We start from the raw sequence: 27,108 nt of genomic DNA, 5'->3' as shown, positions 1-27,108 counted from the left end.
GACCCAGCCAAAGCTCCTAGCGACACACTTCGGGAGGAATCTTGAAGTAATAAAAATGTCAAATTAGCACCAATGTGAGTTAAGGACATGAAAAAATATACTAATCAGAAGGTATTTGTGAGGGCACAGAACTTAAGAATTCCGATTCGGACGACTACGTTTATATATCCGAGCCGCATCTCCTCCCCTTGTCCTACTTAACCGTCCGTGAGCACTGGGTCAGGCACACAGATGGCGCATAATTATAGCTTAACAAATGCCACGTGTGCTAAGGATTTTAAAAAGGTGGAGAAGGGTAATGAGGTCCCAGGCCTCGAACATCTTGGGTTCCGCACGCAACACAAAAAACGGGCAAAGAGGTGCCCGTGAACATCGCACCTTGGAGCACACGGAGTGATCGATTCATTGGTCCCGGGACTAAGGAAATACAAAGGTCACGGGGTCACGGAAGGCTGCACAGTAACAAGACGTAAAGTGGCCGTCAGCGATGAAAAACGTCCCAGCAGACACACGGAATCGACACATCTCAGCTTCCGGCTCCGAGCGTCGGGAAGTCAAAAGTCACCTTTCCACCTTAACAACAAACAAACCGCTGAATGGAATGAAAATTCAACACAGGAGAACGGGGGTCACAGCTCCCACGTTCAGGGAGACGTGAACACGGGGGCCACGGCCTCCGTCGGCCAACGCCCGCAGGCGGACGCCACCGAGGAGACCGGCGCCCGGGCAGGAAACCTGGCCTGCAGCTCGCTGATGGCTCGAGGCCAGAGTGACAAGTCTGGGGAATAAAACCCCCGGGGGACTCGGTGACGAGGGGGCCCCACGATATCCTGAGATGTGCCCTGCAACGGTAAAGACTGGAGAAAGCCTCCCTCTGGGTTCTGGGAATTTAAGGGACCAGACCCTGATGTACCGGGGTGTTACAGAGCCCGTCTCACCTGGGGAAGAAAACTCCCCAGTGCCAACTGGCTTTAGCCTTTCTGTCCTACCTAAGCAAGGGAGAAAAAATTTCGGAAACACCTGTGAAGTTCGTGGGCTCCCTAAAAGACTAAAAGGACTTAGAAGTACATGGTATACCAAAAGGCAAACAAACAAACAAACCCCCACAATTTGAAGAGAAAAAGCAACCATCAGAATCAGACATGATAGGGACATTAGAATTATCAGACCAGGAGTTTAAAACAACTATTATTGATATGCTAAAGGCTGTAATGGAAAAGGTAGACAGCATGCCAGAACAGAGAAGCGATGTAAGCAGAGAGATGGAGATCTTAAGAAATAACCCCACCCCCAAAATGCTAGAGATAGAAAATGATGGTTAACAGGGATGAAGAATGCCTTTCATAGGCTTCTTAGTACGTGAGGGCATGGCTGAGGAAAGAATCCTATCAGACACCAAACCACAAATCCACGACACTCACGAACAATGCTGAAAAACTACACCTCAGCAGATTTACTTTCAAATTACAGAAAATCAAAGATTAAAAAAAAAAAAATTCTGAAAGAAGTCAACGGGAACAGGATACTTCTTCACCTATTGAAGAACAAAGATAAGAATTACGTCCAACTTCTCAAAAACCATGCAAGCAAAAAAGAAACAGAAATATTTAAAAAGTTGAGAGGGAGAAAAAAAAAATCGCCAACTAGAATTCTGTATCTTGTGACATTATCCTTCTAAAGTGAAGGAGAAAAAGACTTTCTCGAACCAAAAAAAAAAAAAATTTTTTGAAGGAATTTGTTGGCTCCTGGAGGCGGGCCCCAGGCATCCGAATACGGGCGAGCTCACCACGAGACTCCGAAGCATGTCGCTGTCACGGAAACGGCACAGGAAGGGCGTTTAAAGCACAGGAACTGAGGGTTTTCATAGGGCCACAGACTGGAAATGACCGGGATGGAGCTGGATCCGGAACTCGGGGTGGAAATTCCGCAGTGGTTCGGGTAGGTATAGACAGAGGGCGGAAAGTAGGGCCGGTCAAAACAGACGAAGAAGGGACATTTCACGAGCCGGCAACGTGGTCCTCGCTCTGCCTTTTCAAATATCAGAGAGCACACGCCACCGTCCCGTTTCCGTCAGATTTCGGCGGTTCGGAAAGAGAGCCTTCGACGCCGTACGTCAAGCGTCTTGGGGACCGATTTGCGCTGCTGTGAACGCATCCTGCAAGTCCAAGGGGCGTGAAGGCAAACGTGGCCCGATCGTCAGTCACCCAGCGGAGTGACAGCCACGTTGTAACGGCGGCTTCCTGCACGGTGGCATGCGGCCACGGAGACGTGACCGTCCCAACGTGGCAGAAAGTGGTTTGGAATACAGAGAAGCCTCGCAGTGTTCGCGACTTAAGATTCCATCCACATCCGAGCATCCTTACAACACTGTCCGGCAGCAGCTCAAAAGCAAGCGCTCTCAGGCATTTTGTCGTCCTGTTTGCCTCACTATGACCTCCTTCCCTTCCTCCCTCCCCACCCCCCCCCCAAAAAAAATAAATTGAAACAGAGAAACAGACACAGGATGCACAGGACAAACGCGGAAGTCGGACGGGAGAGGAACAAGCGTCCCCGAGCTCTTAACTACGGCAACGAAAGGCATTTGCCGCGAACGTGCTCCGGGTCTTTCTTTAAAGAGAGTGAGCGACAGGCTGCTTGGCAATCGGACCAGCACCGCGCGACGCACGTTCACGCCACGCCTTTGCGATGGCCGAGATTCACACTCGATTAGGCCGCGCAGCTGAGCGGCCCTGAGAAAAGATGCTCGGGAGGGATTGTGTGTGCGCCCAGAGCTCTCTGCACGAGAGGCAGGGGCGGCTCGGGGCTGTGGCCTGAATTCCCCGCGCTCAGCACACTGTGCTCACTGAAGCAGATAACGCCGTGAGAAGCCGCATTGAGCCCCTCAGAATGGCGGCCCTAATCGGGATCTTTCTGAGGCAGGATTTAGGAGCCGGGGAGGGCCGTCCTCAGCGCAGGCATTATTTCCGCATACAAAAAGGGAAAGTGTGCATATAGTTGGATGTAAAAAGCCGAAAGTGGCATGCCCCCCACCCCCCGCCTCTCCCCGCCCCCCACCCCCAAGAGGAGTGGCGGGAGGCACCTCCCCCCAACTCAAAAGCGAGCATCTTCACAGCTTAACAGTCACGGGGCTTTGTGCAGTTTCTCTAGGGAAACGCGGCTGGTTTGTCTGCAGACGTCCAAGTTCAACCTTTCAGCTGTGAGAACCAGGAGCCGGGGGGTCATCCGAGGCCCCAGCTCCTCAGCAAGCAGGAGGCAGACGAGCTGCGTCCGCGAGGAGGGGGGGCAGCACCCCCTCCCCCGGCTCACCCTGCTCCCCGCTGGGCACGTGAGAAGTGTGCAGGTGACTGGCCCACTGTGATGGTCTCTGCCCTGCGCCATGCCAGGCTGGTCCCGGCCCCACAGCCGGCACCGTGAAGGGCGGGTCCACCTGGACCTGGGTGCCCAGATGGTCACCTGCAAGGGCTTAAAATGCACATCGTTCCGTAAGGCCATGCCCCGTGCGCCCACCTTTCTAACCAGCACTGAATTTTTCCTGTGCAATTCAGCCTCAAGGCCAAGCTGCCTTCGAAGGTAAACGTACACACCCCACAAACGAACAAGCTATTGCAGCAATAGAGGGTGGGGGCCCCCCGTATCCCCCCAGGTTGCCACCCAGGCGGACTGAGCCGACACCTGGCTCAAGGCTCGTCCCCTTCTCCCTGCTTCTCCAGCCACCGGACTCCCATGACCTCGGGCAGATGGCCGAGGCGCTCCTCGGATACCGACGTAAACACCGGCCGCCGAGAATAAGGCTGATAACAAAGACGGAGCGCGTTGCAAAGTGCACGCCGTGAGTCACTTCTTGTCCCTCACGGACGGAAAATGAACTCGCTCGCACGGCGGCTCTGAAAAGACCCGGGAGAGAGAAGTCCTTTCTCCATTGTGCACTTTTAAAGACGGCGCTTTGACCTCGGCTTTTTGTGACTTAAGATCTGTGACGACGAGGCCAAAACCCCTCGGCTCCAAACGGCGCACGCACAGACAAAAGCCTTTCACGTCTGTTCCGCTAACCTCCTTCCCGTTACAGCAAGGCCGCGCGTCACTCCTGGGTGTCACCGTGCGAATCGTGCTTTCTGGTTCCCTTTGCCCGCTCACGGCCTTCCTTACCTAACGGACGAGCGGCCACCGTCGCTCCCTCCCGGTGACGTGAGGACGATCGAACCGTCGCTAACTACGCAGCTGGATGTAGATGTCTGGCCGCCTCATCTCGCCTGACCGCGAAATCGCAGATCGAATGCTGCAGGACGCGGACAAAGTCATTGGGCCGCTTGGGCCACGACTTTCCTAGTTATTTATTATTTGGGGGGTGTATGGCTTGTTCTCCGTCCTTACTCCTTCTCGAGGGGTGAGAAAAACGGCATAAAGGGAGGTAAAAATAAGAAATGGGACAATAAATAATTGCAGGGACTTGAGGATAGCGCTGGCTGCCCGCGTCCAAGGCGGGACAGTTTATCGTTCAGCTTCCGACAGCCAGTTCGAAGGGGGAAACGAAACCCACAGCATCTATTGCTTACAAGATCCACAAGCATCCACAGACGAAAAAAACGGGCCATTTCCTAGGCGGATCCTAACCAGAGCTCGTCCTGGGACCACAGTGACTGTTTGGCATGCTTCCCCTAAGCTTGGTGCGGAAGCCAGCCCGGTGCCCTCAGCCAGCTCCTCGGAGGATGGTCGAGGGCTGGGTTTGTGTGAGACGGTTTTCTGAGGACAGGACACAGGCTGCATTTACGGCAACGTGTAATTCGGTAAAAGCCGCTCATCACGGGACTTCGGCGACAGGGAGACGGTTGCGTCTTGTAATCACGGCGTGATATGGTACGGCGTCTGGAAACTATGTATCCACCACACACCTATCAACATCGTTTCTCTCCGGTGCCTCCCGGTACCACGAAGACGCAGCGAGTCGACGTGCCTGTCCTCGGCACGCGCCAGCAGCGCCGGGGCCTTGCTGGTTGTCGTTGCGTAGCTGGCACGGCCGTTGTTCGCGCTCACATCCGGCACGAAAAGGAGAGATTCGAACGAGGACGTTTGTCTGCACAGAAAAAAGGTCATGTGAATTCCGCCTGGATATGCCTCAAAGGCGAAGGGCGTCCTTGATAAAGGTCGTGCTTAGAAAAAATCATTCTCTCTCCCAGCGCAGAAGAAAGGAGAAGATACAGTCTCAGCGCTATGTTCCACACAGCACGGCTACAGTAGTTTTAGGGTCAAAAGAGCTTAAAACATTAAATGCACACATGTTCTCTCTCTCTGTCTCTCTGTCTCTCTTTCTCCTTCTCCCTCCCTCCCTCCCTCCCTCTCTCTCTGTCTTTTCAAATCACCCAAAGACCATCATGCTTCACACAGTGGCTCTTTCAAAGAATTTCTCTGACCCAAACTAGCAGCAGAAACACCAGGGCAGTTGAAAGTGATCGTTTGTGGGGTGAGAGGTTCTTCTGAATCAGATAGGTAAAAGGTTAAGAACTCCAGAGAAAGGAGAATTATTATTTCAGTTCGCAATTAGCCTGCATGCCTTTTTTTTTTTCTTTTTTTTTCCAGGAAAATGAGATAGCAAGAGTATGCCCTCGTTCACTCAGTAAAAACAGTTGAAATTAAAACCTGGAAGTATTTTCCCCGTAATGACTGCCTTCTTCACCACAGAGAGCAGACGTAGACGGGGGACATTGCGCGGGAACACAAATTAGGTTTCTAAGACAAATTCCTGAGTGCGACTGGGGAGAGCCGGGCTTGGTCCTCGTGTCAAGGATTATTTTATTTACAGGATGGAGTCGAAATGAGGAACGCAAAAAAAAAAAAGCAAATGCAAACGCCCTGCATTCCAGAGAGAGTTTCCACACCAGGAGCGCAGATTCCGACAAGGACCCTCCTTGGGGCAGGTGGGAGGAGATAACATCATCAGGCGATCGATCGACGCCCACAAAGTCCGCCCCGCCCAGGTCCCCAGATCCATCGCTGCCCTCTCCCAGGTCCAGACCTTCTTCCTGCAAGGCTCGTGCTTCGTACCGGATCAAACCCACCGTCTTAAAGCAATGGACACGCATCCACGCTCTCTGCGCCTTCGGTGAGGACGTGATGACTTCGAAACGTCTGTCCGGCCATCATCGCCATGCGAGGCTTCCCGACTGAGATGTTTTTCGCACGCGCGAAGCGGGTTCCGCCCCTGAAGGCAGCGTTTTCGGGAGCCCTTCTTCCACTGTGAACCCCAAGAAGAGATTCTGCTCGCGCCTTGTTTCCCCCGAGGGAGGATACATGGATAGGGAGAGGTCGGGGCAGGGCGGGCACGCGGGCTTACGGGGAGCAGCTTTCCCAGTCCACACGTCTTCGCTTTGAAGGTACAGCCGGTACAAGTTCTTTCGCACCCACAAAAATTAATACAGAAAATCAGAAACACGTTGGGCTATTAACATGACACGTCCTGGATTTAAATCTAGATCAGAATGTGCTTTTCGCCTTAAACAGTGACTGCACTCCCAGCCCAGCTGCAAGCCTTGCATGCTGTTTCTGCAGCGAGGCTAGTTTCTAGACCAAAAAAAAAAAAAACCTTGGAGACTTCCAGCTCCTGGTGGCTAACAGGCTGACCCAGAAGCACACTAATATGTTTGATAAAAGGTCCCAGCATGAAGGCAGAGAACACTTTACCATGATAAAGACAGCGTGAGGGGAAGCTAACCAGTTACAGGGGTTCAGGCTGCCCTCAGCAGGGGCGGCTCTGGTCAGAACGAGGAGCCGGCCCTGCAGGGGGCCAGTGGCAGCCGTGAGGGTGCAGCAGCAGGGACCCTGCCGGCTGCAGGTTCCGCTGAAGAAGCGAGGTTTCGAAAACAGGCGTCTCTTTAGCAGTCTCGCTTGTAAGTTCTTTTTGGGTTTGTCTGTTTCCCATTCTCTCACTTTTCTCTATTTTTTTTTTTTCCATCGGAGACGATAGCCGTTCAAATGACCCTGCAGAGCTGTGTGGGATGAGTTCTCGAGAACGGCGTCGCGTACCTGGGCCCTAACACAAGCCTGCGGCTGGTCATTCGATTTTCAACTGCATATCGACTGAAATTCAAGGGCACCAGTCTCCGTCATGCCGACAGAATGTTCTATATACAGATCGCTTTCCCTAGAGAGCACTAGCCAAACGTTAACACACGCCCGACAATTTCTTCTCATGTGTATTCTATAAAAATTTCATTTCCATCACTGGTGTGAAGAAATAGTAGAAGAGTCCTCTCCTCAAATCATCACATCCGATTTACTCTCTGCCTTGGTCCTGACTCATGGAATAATATCAGTATCCAAAATAAAGGGAATTCATTATGTCACTTGAGAAGTTTTCTACAAGAGGTTCTAGAAGTGGCACAACCCTACACTTCTCCTGACGATCATTTACAATGGTGGTCCCACCTATGATATTATGGGTAATTTCCAAAAGATATTGATACATTGGACGAGAGGGTCAGTGTATATTAACGTCGTCCTTGAAATTGATTGCACAAAGTCAGGGAAAATTCTATGACTACCAGTCAGGATTACAACAGGGTTTATAGGTTTTAAAGTATCTAACACGTCTGTGATTTCGATCCGTCGTGACTTAGAATTCCAAAGAAATAAAGATGTTGCACATAGTGCATTTCCATGTGGGCCTGAGTTTTCATCTGGCTCCTTTAAACTGATTTTCCTTGGGCTCCATGAATTTACAGCCGTTGCCACATAAATTCCAGGAGGTGTTTAACGCGCAACAAAAATGTTCAGCGGTCACCTTTGGTGAGTTTCGGAGGTTTGACCTTTACCCAATAAATTCGTGGGTGTGAAATGGAGCCGTCCGGATGTTCATACCAGCAAAACCAACCGTCCTCACTTCTAAACGTGGCTCTGAACAAACCTGGGAAGTGACTAGGAACCCTGAGTTAGAGCCTTTTTACTCGCCAACCCCCTGCCGAGATCAAAGCACCACGGCACAGCAGCGCGACCAAGACCGGACCCCCTACTCCCCGCTTCTCAACACGCGTCCGTCCTCCAAGCCAAATGGGACCCAAATGGGTGAGTTACGAGCCCCCAAAAGGAGGAGGAGGAGTATGCGTGCTCACCAGAGACGGGTGGGCTGTCCGTCACCACGAGGGTCACACTTAGATGCGAGGCTTGAAAGGTAACTGAGCGCGATGTTGATGTCAAAGGCTACATCTTCCATGATAGACAGGCATGACCTTCGTGCAACATAAGATGGTGTGTGTCAGAGATGAGATTTCGCTCACGAAATCCTGCGGGAGCCAGCCACGCGTTATGGGTGGATCGGAGGAGAAATGCAAGAATTATATATAAATGTGGTCGCACAGGACAATAAGGAATGAGCAATTTCCGCGGGCTCTCAGAACCACATCGCAACACTGGCTTTTCAAGAATTGTGATGTCTTTGGCATTTTCTTTCCATCGTTTACCATTCATTCATTCGTTCATTCGGCAAAGCCTCAGCAGATGACCGAGAGTGTGGCATGATGACATCTGCTTTTGAGGCTGAGTGCTCCGAGCGGGGCCTCCGAAATGACCGAGGCGTGCGGGTACGTCGTGTCGTGTTCACGTGGCTTTGTGCGTGTGCACACATGGATGTGCGAGAAAGACCGCGAGGCGTGGCAAATGGCCGCGCGCAGCCCGGCATCTGTGTGCACACAGCTGGTGAGCTCGGCATCATTCTTACGTTTTTAAAGGGTGGAGAAAAAGATAAAATTTCATGACAGGTGAAAATCCTATGGGGGTAAAAATTGAAAGTCCTATTGGAACGAGGCCGTGCTCCGTCTTCCGCCAGATGCCGTGGCCGCCCATTACCTGTTGTGACGACCAGATAAAGGTCTCCTCTCACAACTACGTGTTCCCACGGGAGCGACCCTGCCCCCAGGTCAGGCACCACCAGCCTCACCCTCTTCCTGGACGGCAAGCCAGGAAGTGAACGGTGCTAAAGACACTTGAGTTCGTGCTGCTGGTTTCATTATGTAGAAATCAGAACAGGAAAAAAAAGAAGCATAGATTTTCGCAGTGAAGATCAATGAAGAATCACGCTAAGTTACACAGAGACAAAATGAATTATGTAAGACTTTCCACCCAAAGGTAATACAATCCTGATGGACATTGAGGAGGAAAGTAGACAATGTATTTGGGTTTCGTTCATTTATTTATTCATCGCAAATCCTTACTGAGCAACTACTCTGTGCCAACCAGCAGGGCTCACGTTCTGGTGAGGGAGACAGACTCTCCGCGGATAAAAGAATGGGTTTGTAATGGTGTGTCGGGGTGTGGTCTGAACACCGGAGCATGTCGATGGCGGGGAGGGGACCCGGGAAGGCAAGGCTAGGCAAGGCAGCCCAATGTTGTAGTCTCGGCAGGACGGGAGGGGATCGAAGGCACCAGCTAGACAGCGGGAGGAGGCAGCTTACGTGATTGAGGCATCTCCCCAGCGGCCACCTGGGACGAAAGTAGAAGGTGCGGAGAGGTCACGGCAGATCGGACGAGGAGGGGAGGGTGCTTAGATGTGAACCAAGACCTTGTATTCTGGAGGGATTCTGACAGGCTTCGCAGGTGGTACCCGGACATGATCACAAAGGGTGAGGTTTCAATGAAATTTAACCTAAACCTTACCTTTTAACACATACTCAGAAAGTCATATCATCGACATTACTTCTGGGTTTTGGGGGGCAGGTGTTTCTTTGTTGTTTATTTGTAACTGTTTTTTTTTTTAACACTTCTGTCCCAATATTTGTTCAAAATGTTTTCAACTTGCCGACCTCTACTCAGCAGCATGTAGGGCAGGCACGGTGCTCCAAAGCTGACGGCCCTCCCTCTGCCAATTTGCTGAGCGGTTCCACGACCATTATCGACGGCGCGTGTGCCTGAATTCCCCCCGCGGTAAATGGCCTTGCTACCGTCCACCGTTCACCTCGTTCCCCCACAGTTTCAGAGAGAAAGCCCGCCCGCGCTGCAGGAATCTCGAGAGAAATACGAACCCGACGTCTCCGTAAAGGCGTTCCACGATGGTGACAGCCAAAGGAGACCAGCTTGATGAACACGTAAGACTCCCTCCCAAGGATTCGGACCAAACACAACCCTTATATTTAGGTCAGCGCCATGACATATTCCAAAGTTTCGGTCGGAGTTAGCCGTGGCTTATCGATTCATTCTCCCTTTCGGGAAAAAGGAATTGATTTCGTTCTTGAGAAATTCGGTCTCGTGTGTCAGCCTCGATCGTTCAATTACAAGACACGGCATAACAACCTGCACCTTGTTTAATTACGATATTTTTAAAGTAGCTCAAAGGGACGAATGTCAAGTGTGTCCATTATTTCAAGTGTGTGAAAAAGAATTACTTTCTGGATGAGACGAGGAGAAAAAGTGTGCTTAAATGCGAAATAATGCTAACAGAACGAATTATCATTTATGTAATTAATACCCAACTAATACAAAACTGGACAAGCACACTACTTATGAAATTTAGTCAACCTCATGGCCACACACACACACACACACACCTTTTCCTGCATTGGTGATATAAACCAATTATCCAAAACTCCAGTTAAAGAACAGTTACAGTTGTGGCCGCCTTATTTGGAGGGGACTCGTCCCAAGCCCCCCAGTGGATGTCCGAAACCGCGGATAGTACGAACCCCCTCCACACCGTGTTTTCCCCTATACGCACACACCTGCGATAAGGTTTAATTCATAAACTAGGCGCAATGAGAGATTAACAACAATAACCAATAATAGCATAGGACGATTATAACAATAGACTGCTAAGTAACGAATGGGCGGGTGGGGGACGCAGTGTGGACCCTCGGGACAGAGAGATGACTCGTGTCCCCGGTGGGATGCCACAGGGCAGCGAGGGATTTCATCGCCGTACTCAGAGCGGCACACGACTCCAAACTTACGCATCCTCTAATTCTGGAATTTTCTATTTAATAATGGCAGACGAAGGCTGACGGCAGGTAACGAACTGCAGATACAGGAGGAGTGTTATAATAATATAATAGATACCAGAAAACGGCTTATCGGAGCAAATGCTTCTGATATATAAAAAGAGTAAAAGGACCATAAACCAGACATTTCATGTCTGCCCAAGATCGAGAGAGTCCGAGCTAAGCAAGCTTATTTTTGCCAAATCATTTCACATTCACATAATAAGTCTATTTTATTTTTAATAACATTCATCTGTATTAAATAGCACACAATGCATGCATGAATCTGAGAATGTGTCATTATAATCAAGTTTTAGGTTCAGGAATATTATTCTACTACAATCATTTACTTTGAGATACTATGTTTGAAAGATGTTTTGAAATAATATCGTTCTTCATAAAAATACTATTGTGCATTGTTCAGATGAAATTTGGGGTTATGAAATAAAGAAATGGTTCGGTTTCAAGTCTAATAGTAATGTCCATGAAATAAAGCCCATCGAACACTATTATGGTCCCAAGTTTGCTCCAATATTTTTAGCAAGTTTAAACCGCTCATTTATATAATCTGAATATAAAACCTACTTCTGCGATGGAGCTAAAGTGCCATCAAATTGTGATGTTTGGGGGCTGAGGTAAGAAATTTATACTTTTATACACATAGCTGAGTATAATGACAGCTTTGAAATATTTGCGTGCGACAAGAAATACTCAGACAGGGAGAAGAGACTGTTTACTTCAACGATCAAATTATTTACCCAGCAATTCTTACACATGAACAAAGAACGTGAAAAATAACATCGCTGTAAGTAGAATGCACTGACTGTTCTGCTCTAACAGGAAGATGTTTTCTCCTTAAACTTTTTTTAGTTAAAAAGTAACAGAAGAGAGAAATAAGGTAGTGGATACAAATATGGATAGCGGGTCTCACCTGTAGCAACAGCTGCACTAACGGGAGACGCATGTGATAAAACCTGGTAGAACTATATACATTGTACCAACGTCAATCCCTGATGCTTTCATCTTGTTCTACAAGTGCACAAAGTGTAACCACTGGCGGAAACCGGGTAAAGAGCACATGCAATTTCTCTGTACTGCTTTGCCAATTTCCTGCGACTGTAAAACTATTCCCAAATTAGAAGTCGTTTTTATTTTTTTTAATATTGATACAGTGACAACAAGGAACGTACCTTAGAACATTGTTTGTGATTCTGGCACCAAACCAGGGAACCATTGGTCTGCAGAGAGAAAAAGAAATATTGACTCATTAAATAATTGTCTCGCTGAAAAGTACACACACATGTGTGTGCCTATAATTTCTAAATATTTGCATGAACGAAAGACCGACCGCGCCATCATGAGAGGCTTTTCTCTCTTCCCAAAACGGAAAATGTGTTTCTCGTGTAAGTCCAATTTTGACCTTGACTTCGTGATACAAAGAAAGGCATAACGAATCGCAAAGATTTCCAGCTTCCTAGAAGGAAGAGTGAGCCGTCTCTTACGGCGTACCGAGCAGTGAAACACGGACCGGGAGAATGAACACCTGCTTTCATCTCAGTGGTTTTGGTCAATTTACGAGCTGGCCACGTCTATAGAACAGGTGCTTGCTTTGACGGTTCCTATACTTATCCCACATAATCAACCCCTATAATGGCGCGCGCTTCATTTTCCCATTTTACACTTAAGAAAGCAGGAATCGATGTAGCCAATGAAAATATCCTCAACCAGGAGACCAGAGGTCAAGCCAAGCTGTGTGCATGCTGATGAGCAAGACTGCAGTGAGACAAAGCGTGAGTTTAAGGGCGGGCTCTGACAGAACCTCCAGAGTCTAGATTTATCTCTAATCTCTAGATTCCGGATTTCTCATCTTGGAGGGAGAGGTGGAGCATCCATCCAACAAGCCTGCAGGCCCTAAGTTCACAGCAGGGGTCATAGAGAGGGGCCAGGGCAGAGGGTAGGACAGGAGGTTATGTAAGTAAGTGGAAAGCAGATTACAGTGGGCTTTGATTTATTGCTGGGAATAAAAATTTTTTATTCAGTAAATGTCAGAAGGTTAAAAAAAAAAATAGAGGATGAGAGCTGTGAGTTCTCCGCGGGGGGTGAAACTGATTGGCTACCTTCTGTTCCTTTAGTAGGTAAAATGGACAAACCTCAGGACCAAAAGCACAAATAGATTGCGTGCAGGGACCCTGCAAATGCAGATTCTACTGCCCGCACCCCCCACACTGAAAGCCGGCACCCCTACCAAACAGCCTCCCAAAATAAACCGAAACCTACGGACACAGACACTCTCTGGGGGTGGGGGAGGGGGCGGTAATATCAATGCATTTCCTCAAACAAAGCGTTTGCGTTTTAAGCAAAAAATTCCACTAACCGTACAACAAAAAGCCCTGTCATTAGAAAGAAATTCTGGGATGATAGCAAGCAAGCATGAAAGATTATTATGATTGCAATGATTTTTATTATCATTATTGAAGACAGGATGTCATAGGATGCTTGGGAAGATTAAAAAGATAATCCGCGTAAAGCATTTAGCAGAATAACAGTCAGCTGTGGGGCAGGAGGCAGGGAGGCCACCACTGCTACTATGGACGTTATTTTGTTGCAGTTCCATTACTATTGTTTTTAGGAGGCAGGAGTAATCCTGGACTTAAAACCGCCCAGCTCTTTTGCATAAGGCTCATTCTGCGCTAACTGGTTTGATCTTATCAGCGAGGCTCGGGAAAGGGGCCCACCCTGCTTTTGTCTCTGGGTGGGTGGTAGCAATGCTCGCATGTCTGCCTACATGACAGGGGGCATTGGTGACATATCTGGTTTGAGTTCCTTCGATTGGACGCTGTTCTTCCTTTCCGGTGAACTAACTGCCTGTTCGTTGTGTGATTTCAAATCGGGATTGTATCGCTTTTTCTAGGGCCTCATTTGTTTCTGAATTTATTCATGATGTTTTTCTGTGCAGAAATTTTCTGCACGTACACATTCCCCGCAAACGTGTCTGTATTTCCTTTTTGGATCTCAGGTTTCCTGTTTTTCTTAAAACAGCCCTAATCGCCTTAATTTTTGCAGCTCCTCTGGGCATTTGTCTTACTCAACCAGCAGTCTCCGTACTATTTTACCTGTACAAAGAACTTCTAAGAACCCCGACCCACGGCATCAAGGAAGTCGGTAAACCTCGGATTAACTAACTCCTGGGCACCGTGTGCAGGCCAGGTGTGTGTGTGCACTGCACCATCCACCTCTGTGGCTCACCTGGAATGCTCTTGGAGCAGGTGAGCAATGGGAAAATACAAGAATCCAGTGCATTTCAACATCCTGCCTAGGGGCAAGTTCTTAGATGACAATACCCTGCACGCATTAAGTTACCCGACAATAAAAATAAAACAGAGGACTGTCGATAAAGTCTTGCCCTGGCTTAAAGCCAGCCAAATCAAGAGGTAAAGTACATCAGGGAAGAAAGACGCTCGCTTCTAGAGTCGTCCGCTCCAACCTCCAGGAAGGATCAGACGGCGGGACTTCTGTAAGCACGTAAAGATTACATCCTGTATTTTATTGGTTTTACTAGATGAAACATGAATGCTCGTCAATGCAACTTTCAAAGGGTTTATGTAAGTTCAATCGCTTTCCCCCAGACATGATTTCAATGACGTTTTCAAAGTCTCTCCATTTCTAGCCTTTTGATTTTTTTTTTTTTTGCCCCCTTAAAGGAAAATCATTCTTCAAAGGCTTCAAGCAAAGACAACCCTTCTTTCACTCAAAGACGACCCACAAGGCAGGGCGGGGAGGGTGAAGAAAAGTAAAAACTAGTTACCCAGATACAACCATCTGAGAAGACAAGAGAGAATGATAACAGATCCCGGCTGTTTTTTTTTTTTCTTTTTTTTTTTTTTTTTTGACATAACCAGGTGTCGATGTGCCGTTTCAGAAACATGCCCGTTTACCGTGCAAGGGCAGGTCAGAACATTTGGAACAGATACTAGCCCAGAAAACCCAGGACAGAGAGAGAACCTTTGCCCCCACCAACCCTACGAAACTCCAGACGATTAGCTGTTACTCTCAAATGACAATTTCGTTTTTGCATACATGTGTTCTTTGAACACGTAGGAGTTCATCTCAACGGAAAACATCTTCCTATTGTTTTGGAACCACGGAAGAACACACTCGATGTCATTTACGATTGTAAGGGTGTCCCTTCCTATCCTCGGCATGCTCACGCCTTCCTCACGGATTTAGCAGCAGCTCAGGGAGGCAGGCAAGACGGGAAAACAGGCTGGGCATCTCCACGGCTCGCAGTATCTTTCGAAACACATCTCTACTGGGCACGTCCTTCGCTGCATTTTGGTCAGTGAGAGAGGCCGCACCGAAAAGGCCACCCGGACGGCATGAGTCCGACTCTCGGAGAGTCTGGAAAAGGCTCACCCGTGAAGACGGTGACGAGACGGGTGGATTCAGGGCGGGGGTGAGGCTGACCTGGCGGAGCACAGGGGGTGTTCAGGGCAGTGCGACAATGCCGTGTGACGCTTTGACGGTGGATGACGTGTCTGTCACTACACGTTGGTCCAAGCTCGCGGAAGGTACAACATGGACAGGGAACTCTAATGTGAAATACAGACTTGGGGTGATGACGACGGTTCGTGGATGGTGGCCGACGGATGCCCCCCTCTGATGGGGGGTGTCGACAGTGGGGGGCGGGCTGCACGTGGATGGGGAGCAGTTTATAATTCTGCTTGGTTTTGCTGTGAACCTAAAACCGATCTAAAACATAAAGTCGACTTAAAAGGAAAAAAAAAACTATATGTCTATATTTTTTGTTTATAAGTGAGATTTCTATCAAATATGATGAATCGTCATCAGTATATTAATGGCCTTTTTATTCCCATCTCCCCCCACCCCCACCCCCACCCCCAAAAAAAGAATTTCCCTCTGGCTTCTACGAATGGCTCACGCGGAACAGAATCCTGGAGGAAAACGATGCTCGCCCATAGCCCGCCCCGCTCAGCACGGGGACATGGGGACGCGGGGAGGCAGCGCGGGGCACAGGACCCTGCCTCGGCCGCCTCGCACCTGGCCACGGGCTCGAGGAGCAGGAGCTCAGCTTCCCTCCTCCCCCCCACCCCAGCACTTGTCCCCACGCCGACACAATGCCCACCCGTCGTTGGAGTTGTTGCAAACCTCCCTTCTTCCGAGAAGCCTCTGGGGGTCCCCTCGCCTTAACCTGCGACACATCCTCCTGACGCCCAGACTCGGGCAGCTGGTCACGGGTGGTGAGAAATAACGTACCGGGGTTGTGTTCACTTAATGATCCTCAGCAACCACCTCGAATCCAGTCTACCTGTTCCTCTCACTCACCCTTGGCTCGCTCACGACCCCGCGCAATTATTACCGATTGTAGAAAATGAGTGGGTGCCATACGGAGCCATACGAGGAATTTAAACTTTAATCATTCGCGAGGAGCCGAAAGGAATGAAATAAATAGGCTGAGCCGGAGAAATGTTTCATCTTCCCTGGGTGGAACTTTTAGGGAAATCGGGTTCATTATTTTGTTTCCTGCAGAGTAAATGTTCAAGAGATTGGGCATGGCAAAGTGGGCAAAAAGTTACATTCAGAACCAAATGCAAATTATTTAAGAAATAATTGTGCTGACTGTCGTTTATAGATGGACGTAATTAAAGCCATGTAGAGAAAACTTATGGAACACAAGCGCCAGACTATGGCATACGGGAAAACATTACATTTTTCTATGAATTTTGACAAGGACCATTCTGATGCAGACTGCACGTGGGACAGCATTACCTAAGGGCAGATTCTTTCCGACTTGCGGTCTGTCTCAGAATGAGGGGACCCACCACAGAATCGCAAGTATTGGCTTCCCTTAGGACATCTCAGGTCTTCCAATTGTAATCTCCTCCAAGAGGATATAGAAGTCACTCATTTTTGTTACAGCTTGGAATTCAATAAGTATTTTCTAAGCCACATTCGGTATTAAAATTTATATTCTTGGGGGAAAATTCTGGGAAATGATACTGTCCGCACAAAATTCACGTAACACCCTCAAAGATTTCCGGACAATAAATGACTCGTGCGGCAATAAATCCAAACTTAAGTAGGCTTAGGGCATGACGCAGAATCACCGAAATTTTGTAAATGACTCACCTGACGGGGTAAGGGAAGCTTGAACAATAGGGTGCCTACTGGAAACTGGACAGCTCGAGCATCGTTCGTGGGAAAGCTAAAAAAGTAACGACTGTGCAAATGTCATTCCCCTCACAGCGGGAACAAGGAAAAGGACAGGCGAGTGGGGACCGCGGCCATCCCAGGGACCTCTCGCCGATCGCCCCTCGTCTAGAAAGCAGAGCGATGCTGAGAGTCGAGGATGAGCCGCCCGAAGAGGGGGCGGGCTCCGGGCCCGCGGTCGGCAGGTGGACGATGTCTGTCCGCCCAAAAGCGCTTCCTGTTCCATCCCTTCCTTTGAAATTTCCTGCCTTTCACTTTCGTCATTTGCTTATGTCTGAGTGACGGTGGGAAAGTCACAAGAATTCAGAAGAGAGGCAGGAACAGAGGACAGAGTGGGCGGAACAGGGCAGACAGAAGGGTCCTGCAAGGACTCTGGGCTCTCCGGGCATGCACGGGAGACTCAAGGACTCCTTTAAAGTTTGACATAAAAGCGCAATTTTGTTTTCATTGTCAAGAGGCAAAGAGAAACTTCCTTCACTGCTTATCAAAGCCCGGCCACTCAAAACGCCATCAGCACGATGATGGCCATCAGCTGCTCTGGGGTCCCTACGGTGGGCGTCGGAATGTACAGGTGACAGTTTCTGACACTAGAATACTGTGCTGTTATGTGGCTTTGGCTCAGCTGTCATGGCAACCACTGGAAATGTCCAGCCTGGGATACGGGTCCCCAGTAACCTCTGAGCATCGCAACCGTACCCTCGATTCACACCGATTGGAGACAAAGCACAGAAAGAAGGTTTGGTGGAAATGAGAGACGGACGGTAAGTTCCGGAAGCCAGGTCAGGGACCGGATCCGAGTCCCTGGACTTGGGACATGTCCTTTCAACAACCGTGGGCAAACTCCGGAGGTATGAGACGTCACTGCGGCACAGAGACCGACCGCCTCTGAAGCGGGGTGCATCTGGTCGCAATGGCGACGCATCGTGAGGCGGGCATCGTTGGCCGCATGGCAGACGCGAGTGGTCATCCGCGTTCCGCACTTGCGAACTTGGCCGTGGCCGTGCCCGCCAACCGTGCACGCTGAGCTGCGTACGTTGATGGCCCCCCACGTGTGCTTGACCGACATCTCCAAGGCGCCTAAAATAATTAGACTACGATTCGGCATTGAAAGGAAAAATCAGTGTAAGGACAGAAATGTGAAGGACGAACAGCCAAGCACTTTCTCATTGCGGGCAAGACTGGATTTTCATATTTCCTTGCAACTAACAAACAACCAAAGCCGCAAAGGATTCGAGCAAGGAATATGCCACCTGCGGCAGAAGCCGCACTACGCAATATGACCGATGTAGGAACGAAAAGACGCATAACCTCATAAAAAACACAAATGAAGGCAGAAGAAATCCCCAAACCCGCTGGGCCAGGTGTATTACAAAGCAACACAATATTGCTGGGACCCGATGTTGGTCTGAGAATATGCCATGTGTCACAATTTTATCATTTAAAAACAAAAATTTCTTAGGGTCGCCTAAAAATGGACATTCTGGCGATGGCGTCTTCGATTCGCCCAAATCTCTTATAGCTAAGTTTATGGTGGCTCCGCAGCGAGCCGCCTTCTCCTGCATGCGAGCACATCTCGGTAGCTACTCTTCGGGGTGCAGGGGGCGGCGGGGGAGGGGGGGGCTGCCGCTGCTTTCTCAAATCCGCGTGCAGGAAATGACTGACGACCTCATGCCGAGCGACTCGTTAAACTGGTGGATACTTTCCGGAAAGCGGTGACGCGGGGCAGGGGAGCAGGAGCACCTGCGCGCAGGTGCGCGCGCACCGTGAGCGGCCGCGGAGCGCGCAGCATCCGCTTCGCGGGTCTGTCCAGGGCGCGCGCGCGCGCAACGGCCCCGACGCGAGCGCGGACGGACGGGGACGGAGCCGCGGGCGCCCTCGGCTTTCCCCACTGAGACCAGCACGGAGGCGGGTCCCTGCAGGGAGGCGAGCGAAGGCGCCCACGAGCGCATCCCCGGGAGGGTGGGCGGTTGCTCCAGACGGTGGCCTGAGGCCGAGGAGGACGATGCGTGTGTGGCAACGCCATCCGTGCCATTGCGTGACCTCCCCCCCCACCGTGGTGCCCCGCACTGAGCTGACACGTCCCAGTACACACCTGTCAGGGCTCGCGGTGTTCAGAGCTAGAAATTTGCACGGGGAGGAGCCAAAAGGCAAGAAAACGAAGCTACTGATCAAAAAAAAAATTTTTTAAATGATGCTTCACGGGCTCTAGACAGGACGCAGCAGTCACCTAAGAGAAGAAGGGCCAGGTGACAGCTTCCACACTTCCCGGCTCAAAGGACCCCCTGGGGGATCTGTTCCACACGCAGGTTTTGGGGGACCAACGTGCTCCATTGGGACCTGCCCCTAGAACCTGGACATCAGCAGACGCCCCAGAGGTGTCTGGTCCTGCGACGCCGGCGGTGAACAGCGCGCGGACAGCTGGTCTGGACTCAGGGCTCGCGGGAGGAAGGTCTCGAGGGAAAGGCGCAGAGCAGGTGTAGAGAGAGAGTGGAAGCTTCAGAACCTGCGGTGGGAGGAAGCCTGAGAGCGAAGCATCCTGGCACGTGACAGCCCCCCGGGGGGGCCAGCGGCCGGAGACTATGGCCCCCAAGGAGGAGTCGTGCTGCACAAAGCCACGAGAATAATGACCTGCAGTAGATTTGGCCCTGTACGACCCGGATGTCCCCACCCCCCACGACCCACGGGAATATTCCTGCCCAGAGCGTGGAGAGTCGACAGTTCCCAGCCAAAGTTCCCTTTCCCCAGCAGGGGACGGCACTTGGTTGAAGAGAGGGACTTAGCTCAAGGCCACACGTCTGTAGGGAGAAGCCCGTCTCCGCTGGCTGAGTGGCCGATGCGGGGGCGCAGAGGGCCAGCCTCCTTGTCCCATTCTGGATGACCTTCAGGGCTCCAGAGGGAGCTGCGGGACCCACCGGGGCTGTGGCTCCGAAGGCACGTCTGTCAGCCCCCTCCGCCTCCTGCCCCATGCTGCCTCCTTCACCTCCCCTTGGGGACTGACCCTGAAAATATACGACCCGGGAACGTTCGGAGACTTCGAGCTCTGAGCTCTGCGAACCACACGGCGGATGGGCTTCTTGCCATCGAGAGGCTTCCAGGTTAAAAAAAAAAAAAAGCCACGTTGCAATAAAGGAAGTAGCTACGTGGCATGTTTCTTCAGTGAGAGCAGCACGTCGAAGGCATCCAGGCCAGGTCAGCTGCAGGAAGAACGGCCCTTCCAGAGGGACAGGAACGGGAAACCCGTGGACAGCCGGAGAAGTGGGGTGCAGCCCAAGCAAGGCGGGGAGGACGCATGAGAACTAAACTGAGAACTAAATGCGAAACCCAGCTGTATTCAGAGCCGGCAAGGTGCTGATCGGCCCTGAAGCGTTTCTGCAGGCGTACTGGGAACACAGTCTTTGAGTCCTTCCCGAAACCAAACAAACCTAATCGTTCATTTCCTCCTGCCAACAACCCATGGGGAACCTATAGATCAAAGGCTGGGGACCGCCCCAGGCTTTCTCGCTGTACGCCCAGGCCTTTCAGGCTACACAGCCCTGATCTGTCACACCATATACCCACACCATCACGGAAAATGGGTAAGCACAGTCTTTAAATCGTAATTCACAGACACAGATATAAAATGAATTCCCCGAACACGCAGGATCTTCTGTCTTATCTGTCTTTTCTCGTGGTCTGTCTCTCGGTCGCTCTCAGCTGCCTTCCACCCTGTCTCTGAGAGGACACCATGCTCTAGAAACTTGCCTTTGTCTCTGACTCTGGCGTGGGCTTGAATGCCCTCGGGGCTCGGTCAGGAGCCCCCCCTGTCCCCGCTCAGGGCTCTGAGTCTGCCCTTGGGGAACTCTCCCCTTCCCAAGTGTATCACGTGCACACACGTCATCTCAAGTCCCAACAAGCTCTCTCTCGATCCGTCAAGCTGGGTTAGGAGGCATTACAACTTCTCTGATGCGTTTTTTCCTGAAAGAGAATGGTTACTCCGGAGGATAATCACCGAAGAAGAACAAATTGCTGTTTCGACATGTTTCGACCTGCCCATGGGCGCTGTCGTGTGAGGCTGTGTACTAAACAATTGAAAGGAACGCTAGAAATGATTTTTTGAAAAAACATGTCCACATCTTTCCAAAGTTTTCATGAAGAATTAAAGTCAGTGTCAAAGCAGAAAAAAAAAAAAAAAAGCAAGAACAAGGCGGAAAACCAATTTAAAAACATAACTTTACATGACCCTTAATCACCACATCATTTACTATAATTCTCTGGAAAGATGCTCATGAGCTGCAAGTTTACAACTCGCTAAAGTATACTTCAGGTAACATGTAATGTTGGGGCTGCGTCTTAGCTGTCTCCTTGTTTTTGTTGTTGTTATTTTGTTTTTATTGTAGGATGCTTCATATATAAAATAATAATAATAATAATAATAATAATAATAATAATAATCAGGAGAAACTTGAGCCAAAACTAAAGGCAGATCACCAGCTCCTAAGACAATGACTTCACAATGAGCCAAATGGGAACTCGAGCTCACCCTGCCCGCTAAGGACAGTGCACGCGAAGTATAATTATCCATGACCAGTTAAAACCTATTTTATTGTTACATCAAAGCTGACGAAGGTTTCTTAGCATTCTGACTTCCCCGCAGTCAACCGCCTGAGCCATGCAAGACCCTAGGTCACTCTGAGACGTTCTTCCACGTTACTGTCCCCTGGACATGCAAACCGTTTGCGTCGGCGGGACTTCCTGTCGCTGCCTTTCTGTGACGATCTAGATCTATTCGAATGGGGCCGAGCCTGCCCCTTAAATACAACCAGGACAAGGAAAAGGACAGTCCCAGCGTGCGATTCCAAACACCCGCTCGAGACATTTGTGCGCGGTAGCGCTCTGAGCCAGATGATACCGTGTAATTACCTCTGACGGGCACGCCGTCTGCCCTCTTGCTGAAAAGAACACAGACCTAACCGGTTAATGACACGTCATCGTCTTCCAGTACGAGGAACTTTCCGAGGGAAAGAGGTCGTCATGTCCCATCGCATGCCACGCATGTCACTGAGTTTTCCGTCCCCGAATGCGTGCCCGAAGCTCTCAGACCCGCGGGAGAGCAAAGGGGCGGGCGGCCGTTAACTTTTCGACTTTCTACCCGCTCATCTTTCACGCTCTTACTCACGTAATCCTCTAATAAGTCTCTGCAAAAACGTGGGCAGTGCCTAAGGAAAAGGTCAGAATCGGAAGAGAAAGACGCGGTGTACGGCCCATGCCGTGTGAACTCATAAAATCAAATGCCGCGTCACAGTTACCAAACCCCAGACCGTATGGCCACGTCAGGTCACTCGTCGTCACAGCTTTGGCTGCCACGTGAATGCCATCAGCGCTCTCGCCACCGGCAGATTCGGCGGAAAATTCTGGACGGTGAGGACTGAGACAGTGGAGAGGGAGGGAAGCCCGTGGTTCTCCCTTTGTACGTAAAGACGCGGGAGCCCGGGAAGAACAAGATTGTGCAATGCGTTGCTGATTCAGACAAAAAGGTTTTTGTGGAAAGGACACCCAATTTGGAGCCCGAAGACCCTTTTCCGAATTCCCGGTCCCTTTTCCATCCTCCACGGTGAGCTCTGGGAAAAGTTAGCGTATTGCTTTCTAACATGAGAGTCGTGCGTGTGTGTGTGTAAGATTAGCACGGACATGTTTACGAAGACCGCCTGTGATCCCGTAAAGTCGAGGCCGTACTCTCGCTGAAAGATGCGAATCCACAAGTGTGAACGCTTTGCCCACAAACGGTGACAGTGAGCAGGTGAGAAGGACTTCCCGGAGGGACCCGGGGTCCTACGTGGCTCATGGGATTAACCGCGGAGAACTCGGCAAGGAGCCCCCAATACGTTTCAACATGATAATAAAGAAAACAGTTTTCCATTGCTTGCGAATAAGACCCGCCTTACGAATTTCTAGGCGGTTTGGTTGTTTCAAGTCTTTCCGGAGGCTCAGTACCCGCATCGAGCATAAAATCGGCACAGTTCTTTAAGGTAGGGCTGCACTGGATTGAATTTGTCACCCATAACCCCTCGCCGGGAAGGAGAAATTCCGAGAACACAACACGCCCTTTCTTTGGGGTTCCCGGACCACTTCCAGCGTGGGGAGAAGGGGCGGAGCGTCTGAGACTTCATCTCAGTTCCCACTCTCTCTACCTGCAGATGGCCTCAGACCCCACAGGTGAAGGGCTCAGCTCCACAAGGCTGCCCTCCACCCAGCCCCGTTCAGATGCCCGTCGTTGGCCCAGCCTGTTACACCTGCTTCGGACCGACCGGCCACCCACTGCAGGTTCCACAGACAGCCTGCGCTTGAAAGGCCAGCTGCCAGTCCAGGTCGTGACCTTTACTTCTCCCCACCTGGCTGTAAATCAGAGGTTCCCAGGTGCCCTGTGCGGCGTGATGAATTTGCCAGAGCGGCTCACGAAAGTCGGAGGAGCATTTCACTAGCTGGATCCCCGGGGTAGCATGAAAGGACGTGCCTCGGGGACGGCCAGACGGCTGCGCAGGGCACAGTGTCCGGAGGCGCAGAGTGTCCAAGTCCTCTCCGGGGGTCCCGGCCTCCCGGACTGCACCTGTCCCCCAACCTGGGCGGCTGCGGCCAGCTCCCTCGGGTTTGCGTGGAGGCTGCGTTACACAGATCGATTAAATTAAATTAAATCGTGGCCCTTGCTGATTGATCCCACCTCCAGCTCCCTGACCCCTGCCTGGAGGTGGGGGAGGGGCTGGAAGTCCCAACCTTCTAACTATGAGCTTGGTTCCCCTGGCAACCAGTTACCTAGGGGGTTTTCCAAAAGTCATCTCCTTAACATAACAAAGGCACCTTTATCAGGGCTTTCGCAGGAAATGGTGAGGGTTTCAGAGCTGCAGTGGGTGAGAGCCAAATACATGTGACAGATAGATTTGAGTCACCTGAATGACCACATCTGCATCCCTCATAAATCACCGTATTGCACTCTTCTTGATACTATTTGAGAATCAAAAGGAAGCAGAGTGACCGTGGGGCTCCTGGGGTGTAAACAGCAGGGTGTGCCGTGTGGCAGGGTGGGGAGCTGTCAGGGTGCAGACTGCACTGCCCCCCGAAGGCCGCAGGGCAGGCGTGTGCTGGGCGGTCTCGTCGCCTCCGAGCAGCGCCTGGGCCCGTGGCGGCAGGTGGCACTGCGCCCTGGCCTCGCACCTGTGTCCTGCCCGCGAGGGGCTGTGTGTCCACTTTGCCTTTGCAGAAAAGGCTCACGGAGGGGCACACGGGTCCCCGCGAGCCGCGGAAGCCGGCTCTGCTCCCTGGAAGCGGGCCGGAGACGCCCGCGACCCGCGAGTCACTTCGAACGGCGACATCGCTCGCTGCACAAGTGGCACCTGCTGACCTGACCCTCCAGCCGGCCAGGAGCCAAAGGCCCGCCCCTCCCCACAGGACCGAAGAAACGGAGCCGCGGCGGACCCTGAACCCCGCGGGGGGGGGTCCGAGGCCGAATCCCCTCTGTTCAGCGACTCTCTGCGGTCACCCGACTCGGGTACGACGTCATCGTGACCGATTCGTCTCCAATGATGCCGTTCCCCAAGATGGGCGTTTTCTGAGGTGCTGAGGGTCAGCGCAAGGGTCAGGGGGGAAGCGCCGGCTTCCTCCCTCGTGGAGACGCCCGCGATGCCACGGCCGGCGCCAGGGCCTGACCACGCTCCCGTTCCCGCCGCTTGCAGAGACCAGGCTGGGATTTCCTGCTCGACACCGAGGAGGGGCTCTGTCATGGGGGCCTCTCTGTCCCCCACAGGAAGAAGAAGGCCCTTGCCATTCTCTGCCCCCCGAAAGAATACGTCCCGGCCTAAAATTAATCCTTCCCTTTCCTTTGTTACTACTCGCCCTGCCCCCCGTTTCCTCTCGTAAAAAGGGGGACCCGGACGCTGCATGGGCTGCTGGCCGGCTCACAAAGCGCTTCGCAAAGCCATGGCACCGCCGGGTGCGCTCGGTTGAGCTCCGGCCCTTAGCGACGCCGAGGTCTGGCTCCGCAGCGTGGGGGACGTCACTCCGCCGGATCGTCACGGGCGCTGACACCGCACACGCGCTGCTGCCCACCCCCCAGCCCGAGCTGCGCCCCCCCAGCCCGCGCTGCGCCCCACGCAGCAGCTTCTGCCTCGGTGCTGCTCTGTTAAACCTCTGCTCCCAAACCACTCTGCGCGCCCGTCCCCGACCTCTGGCTCCCCGTCAGCTCCCCGGGCACGTCGGGACGCGGGGTCTCATCGCGACCCACCCATCCCTCCATCTCGAGGACGAGGACTCGCCCCCGCCCGTCTGAACGTAAAGCAGTTAAACCTTAGAACGCACGTTTGCGTCACAAGGAGTCGCCTGTTTATCACCGCGCAGGTCTGTCACGAGCGGCCGGCCCGGTTTCCGGTATAGTCCACTTGACCGGACAGGGGCGGAGCAGACGTCACGAGGAGGGGGTCGAGGCCAGCGCCCTCTCGCCCACCCCCCCCACATCTGCACCCTTGACTCTGTCGACCTCAGCCACTCATGACCTTGGCTCTCTGAAGCCTCTGTCAAGGCTTCTTTCCCTGGCCCGAGTGAGGTCCCCTGAACACACCAGGCCAGGGGAGGCTGCACCGAGCCGCACCCCCTGTCGGCAAGTTGCAGCCTTCATGCCATATCAAGGGACATGGCGGCCAACGGTGCCCCAAGCCTCTCCTTTGACGAGTGAGCACAGGGAACCCGAGTGCGTCCTGGGGGGCCGAGGAAGGCACCGCGGACCCCCGTGGGAGGCGGCAAGCCCTCACGAATGCCACACCGCCTGGCGGGCAGGAACGCTGGCCGGGGGAGACCCCCGGGGACAGCGGGCAGCGGGCGGGGTGCTTCCACGCCGAGACCTGCACGCCCCACCAGCCCGAGAGGCCCGGGAGCGTACGCCACACGACCCCAGGGCTTCTCTCTGCTTCCGAGCTGTCGCCTGCAAGCTCACTGGACACGCACATGCCCAGGGGTCCCCAGACCCGCAGAGCTCTGGGTGCAGAGAGCTGTGGCCTCAGAGGCCGGCCACGGCCCTGTCTCCTCGCTCGAGCCAGAGAACCTCGGGGCGAAGGGAGAGGCCGCAGTGTTCCTGTTCACCGAGAGCGACTTCGCGAAGAATGGGCCAAATGGTTCCTTTGTCTCTCTCCACATTCACCAAGCACAGCTCGGGGTACCCCGTCCAGCATTTCCGCGGCCTCAGGGCACCCCGCTTATCCACAAGGATCCTCCCCCTGGTCAGGCGGGACACTGATCTTCATGCACACGCGTGTGTGTGTGTGATTTTCAACTCAGTGAAGTCCACGTCTCCTTCTGAACCTGCCAGACGGACGCCTGGGAACAGAGCTGCAGGGCATGGCGTCCAGCGCCGGCCTCCACTCCGTCCCAGCTCACCTCGGGCCACGGGCATCTCCCTGAGAAACAGCTCAGGGAACATGCTGTTTACCGCCCCGGATGACAGCGGGGAAAAACAGGACAGCCAGCTTCCCAGGCCCCTTCAAATCCCCCTCGTCTCTGCACACTACATGCCCGACAGCTGCAAAGGTTGACAGGCGCAATCTGTTGTTGGTAATTAGCTGGTCCCACGGGGCACATTACTGCCTGGGTCCTGGCACTCCGACCAGCAGAGGGGAAGGATTAATTTTCAGTTATCAAGCTAATTACTCGCAAGCACTAACAGTAGCTGGAAGGAATCTGTTTCTCGGTAACATGAACTATCGTGATTATCGCTATGACCATTTAAAAAATTTCCACTTGAAAAACAGACAATGCCTCCCCTCCCCCGTCAAGGAAAACTATTGTCTTGAACTGCATTTCTACAGAATATTTTAGTAACATGTTTTGGAATTCACTCTGTAAGTCCCAGCGGTACCTATTTTAAACTAGAGCGAAATTTTCCACATCCAGAGGCTGGGATGTCCAA

General features: G+C 51.9%; 1 protein-coding gene across 3 annotated transcripts in view; it reads right to left on the bottom strand.

The window, feature by feature from the left end:
- The window catches only part of ANOS1 (anosmin 1), a 126,498-nt gene that overhangs the window by 84,919 nt on the left and 14,471 nt on the right, over window positions 1-27,108 (bottom strand). For all 3 annotated transcript variants that reach the window (XM_036235699.1, XM_016132597.2, XM_036235700.1), the window contains exon 2: window positions 12,146-12,193. In XM_036235699.1, coding sequence (XP_036091592.1) covers window positions 12,146-12,193 — 48 coding nt within the window. The remainder of the gene's footprint in view (window positions 1-12,145; window positions 12,194-27,108) is intronic.

This window comes from Rousettus aegyptiacus, unplaced genomic scaffold (genome assembly GCF_014176215.1).
Source record: "Rousettus aegyptiacus isolate mRouAeg1 unplaced genomic scaffold, mRouAeg1.p scaffold_m13_p_19, whole genome shotgun sequence".
In the NCBI taxonomy this organism is placed as follows: Eukaryota; Metazoa; Chordata; class Mammalia; order Chiroptera; family Pteropodidae; genus Rousettus; species Rousettus aegyptiacus.
This window is presented reverse-complemented; position numbering and strand designations above follow the sequence as displayed.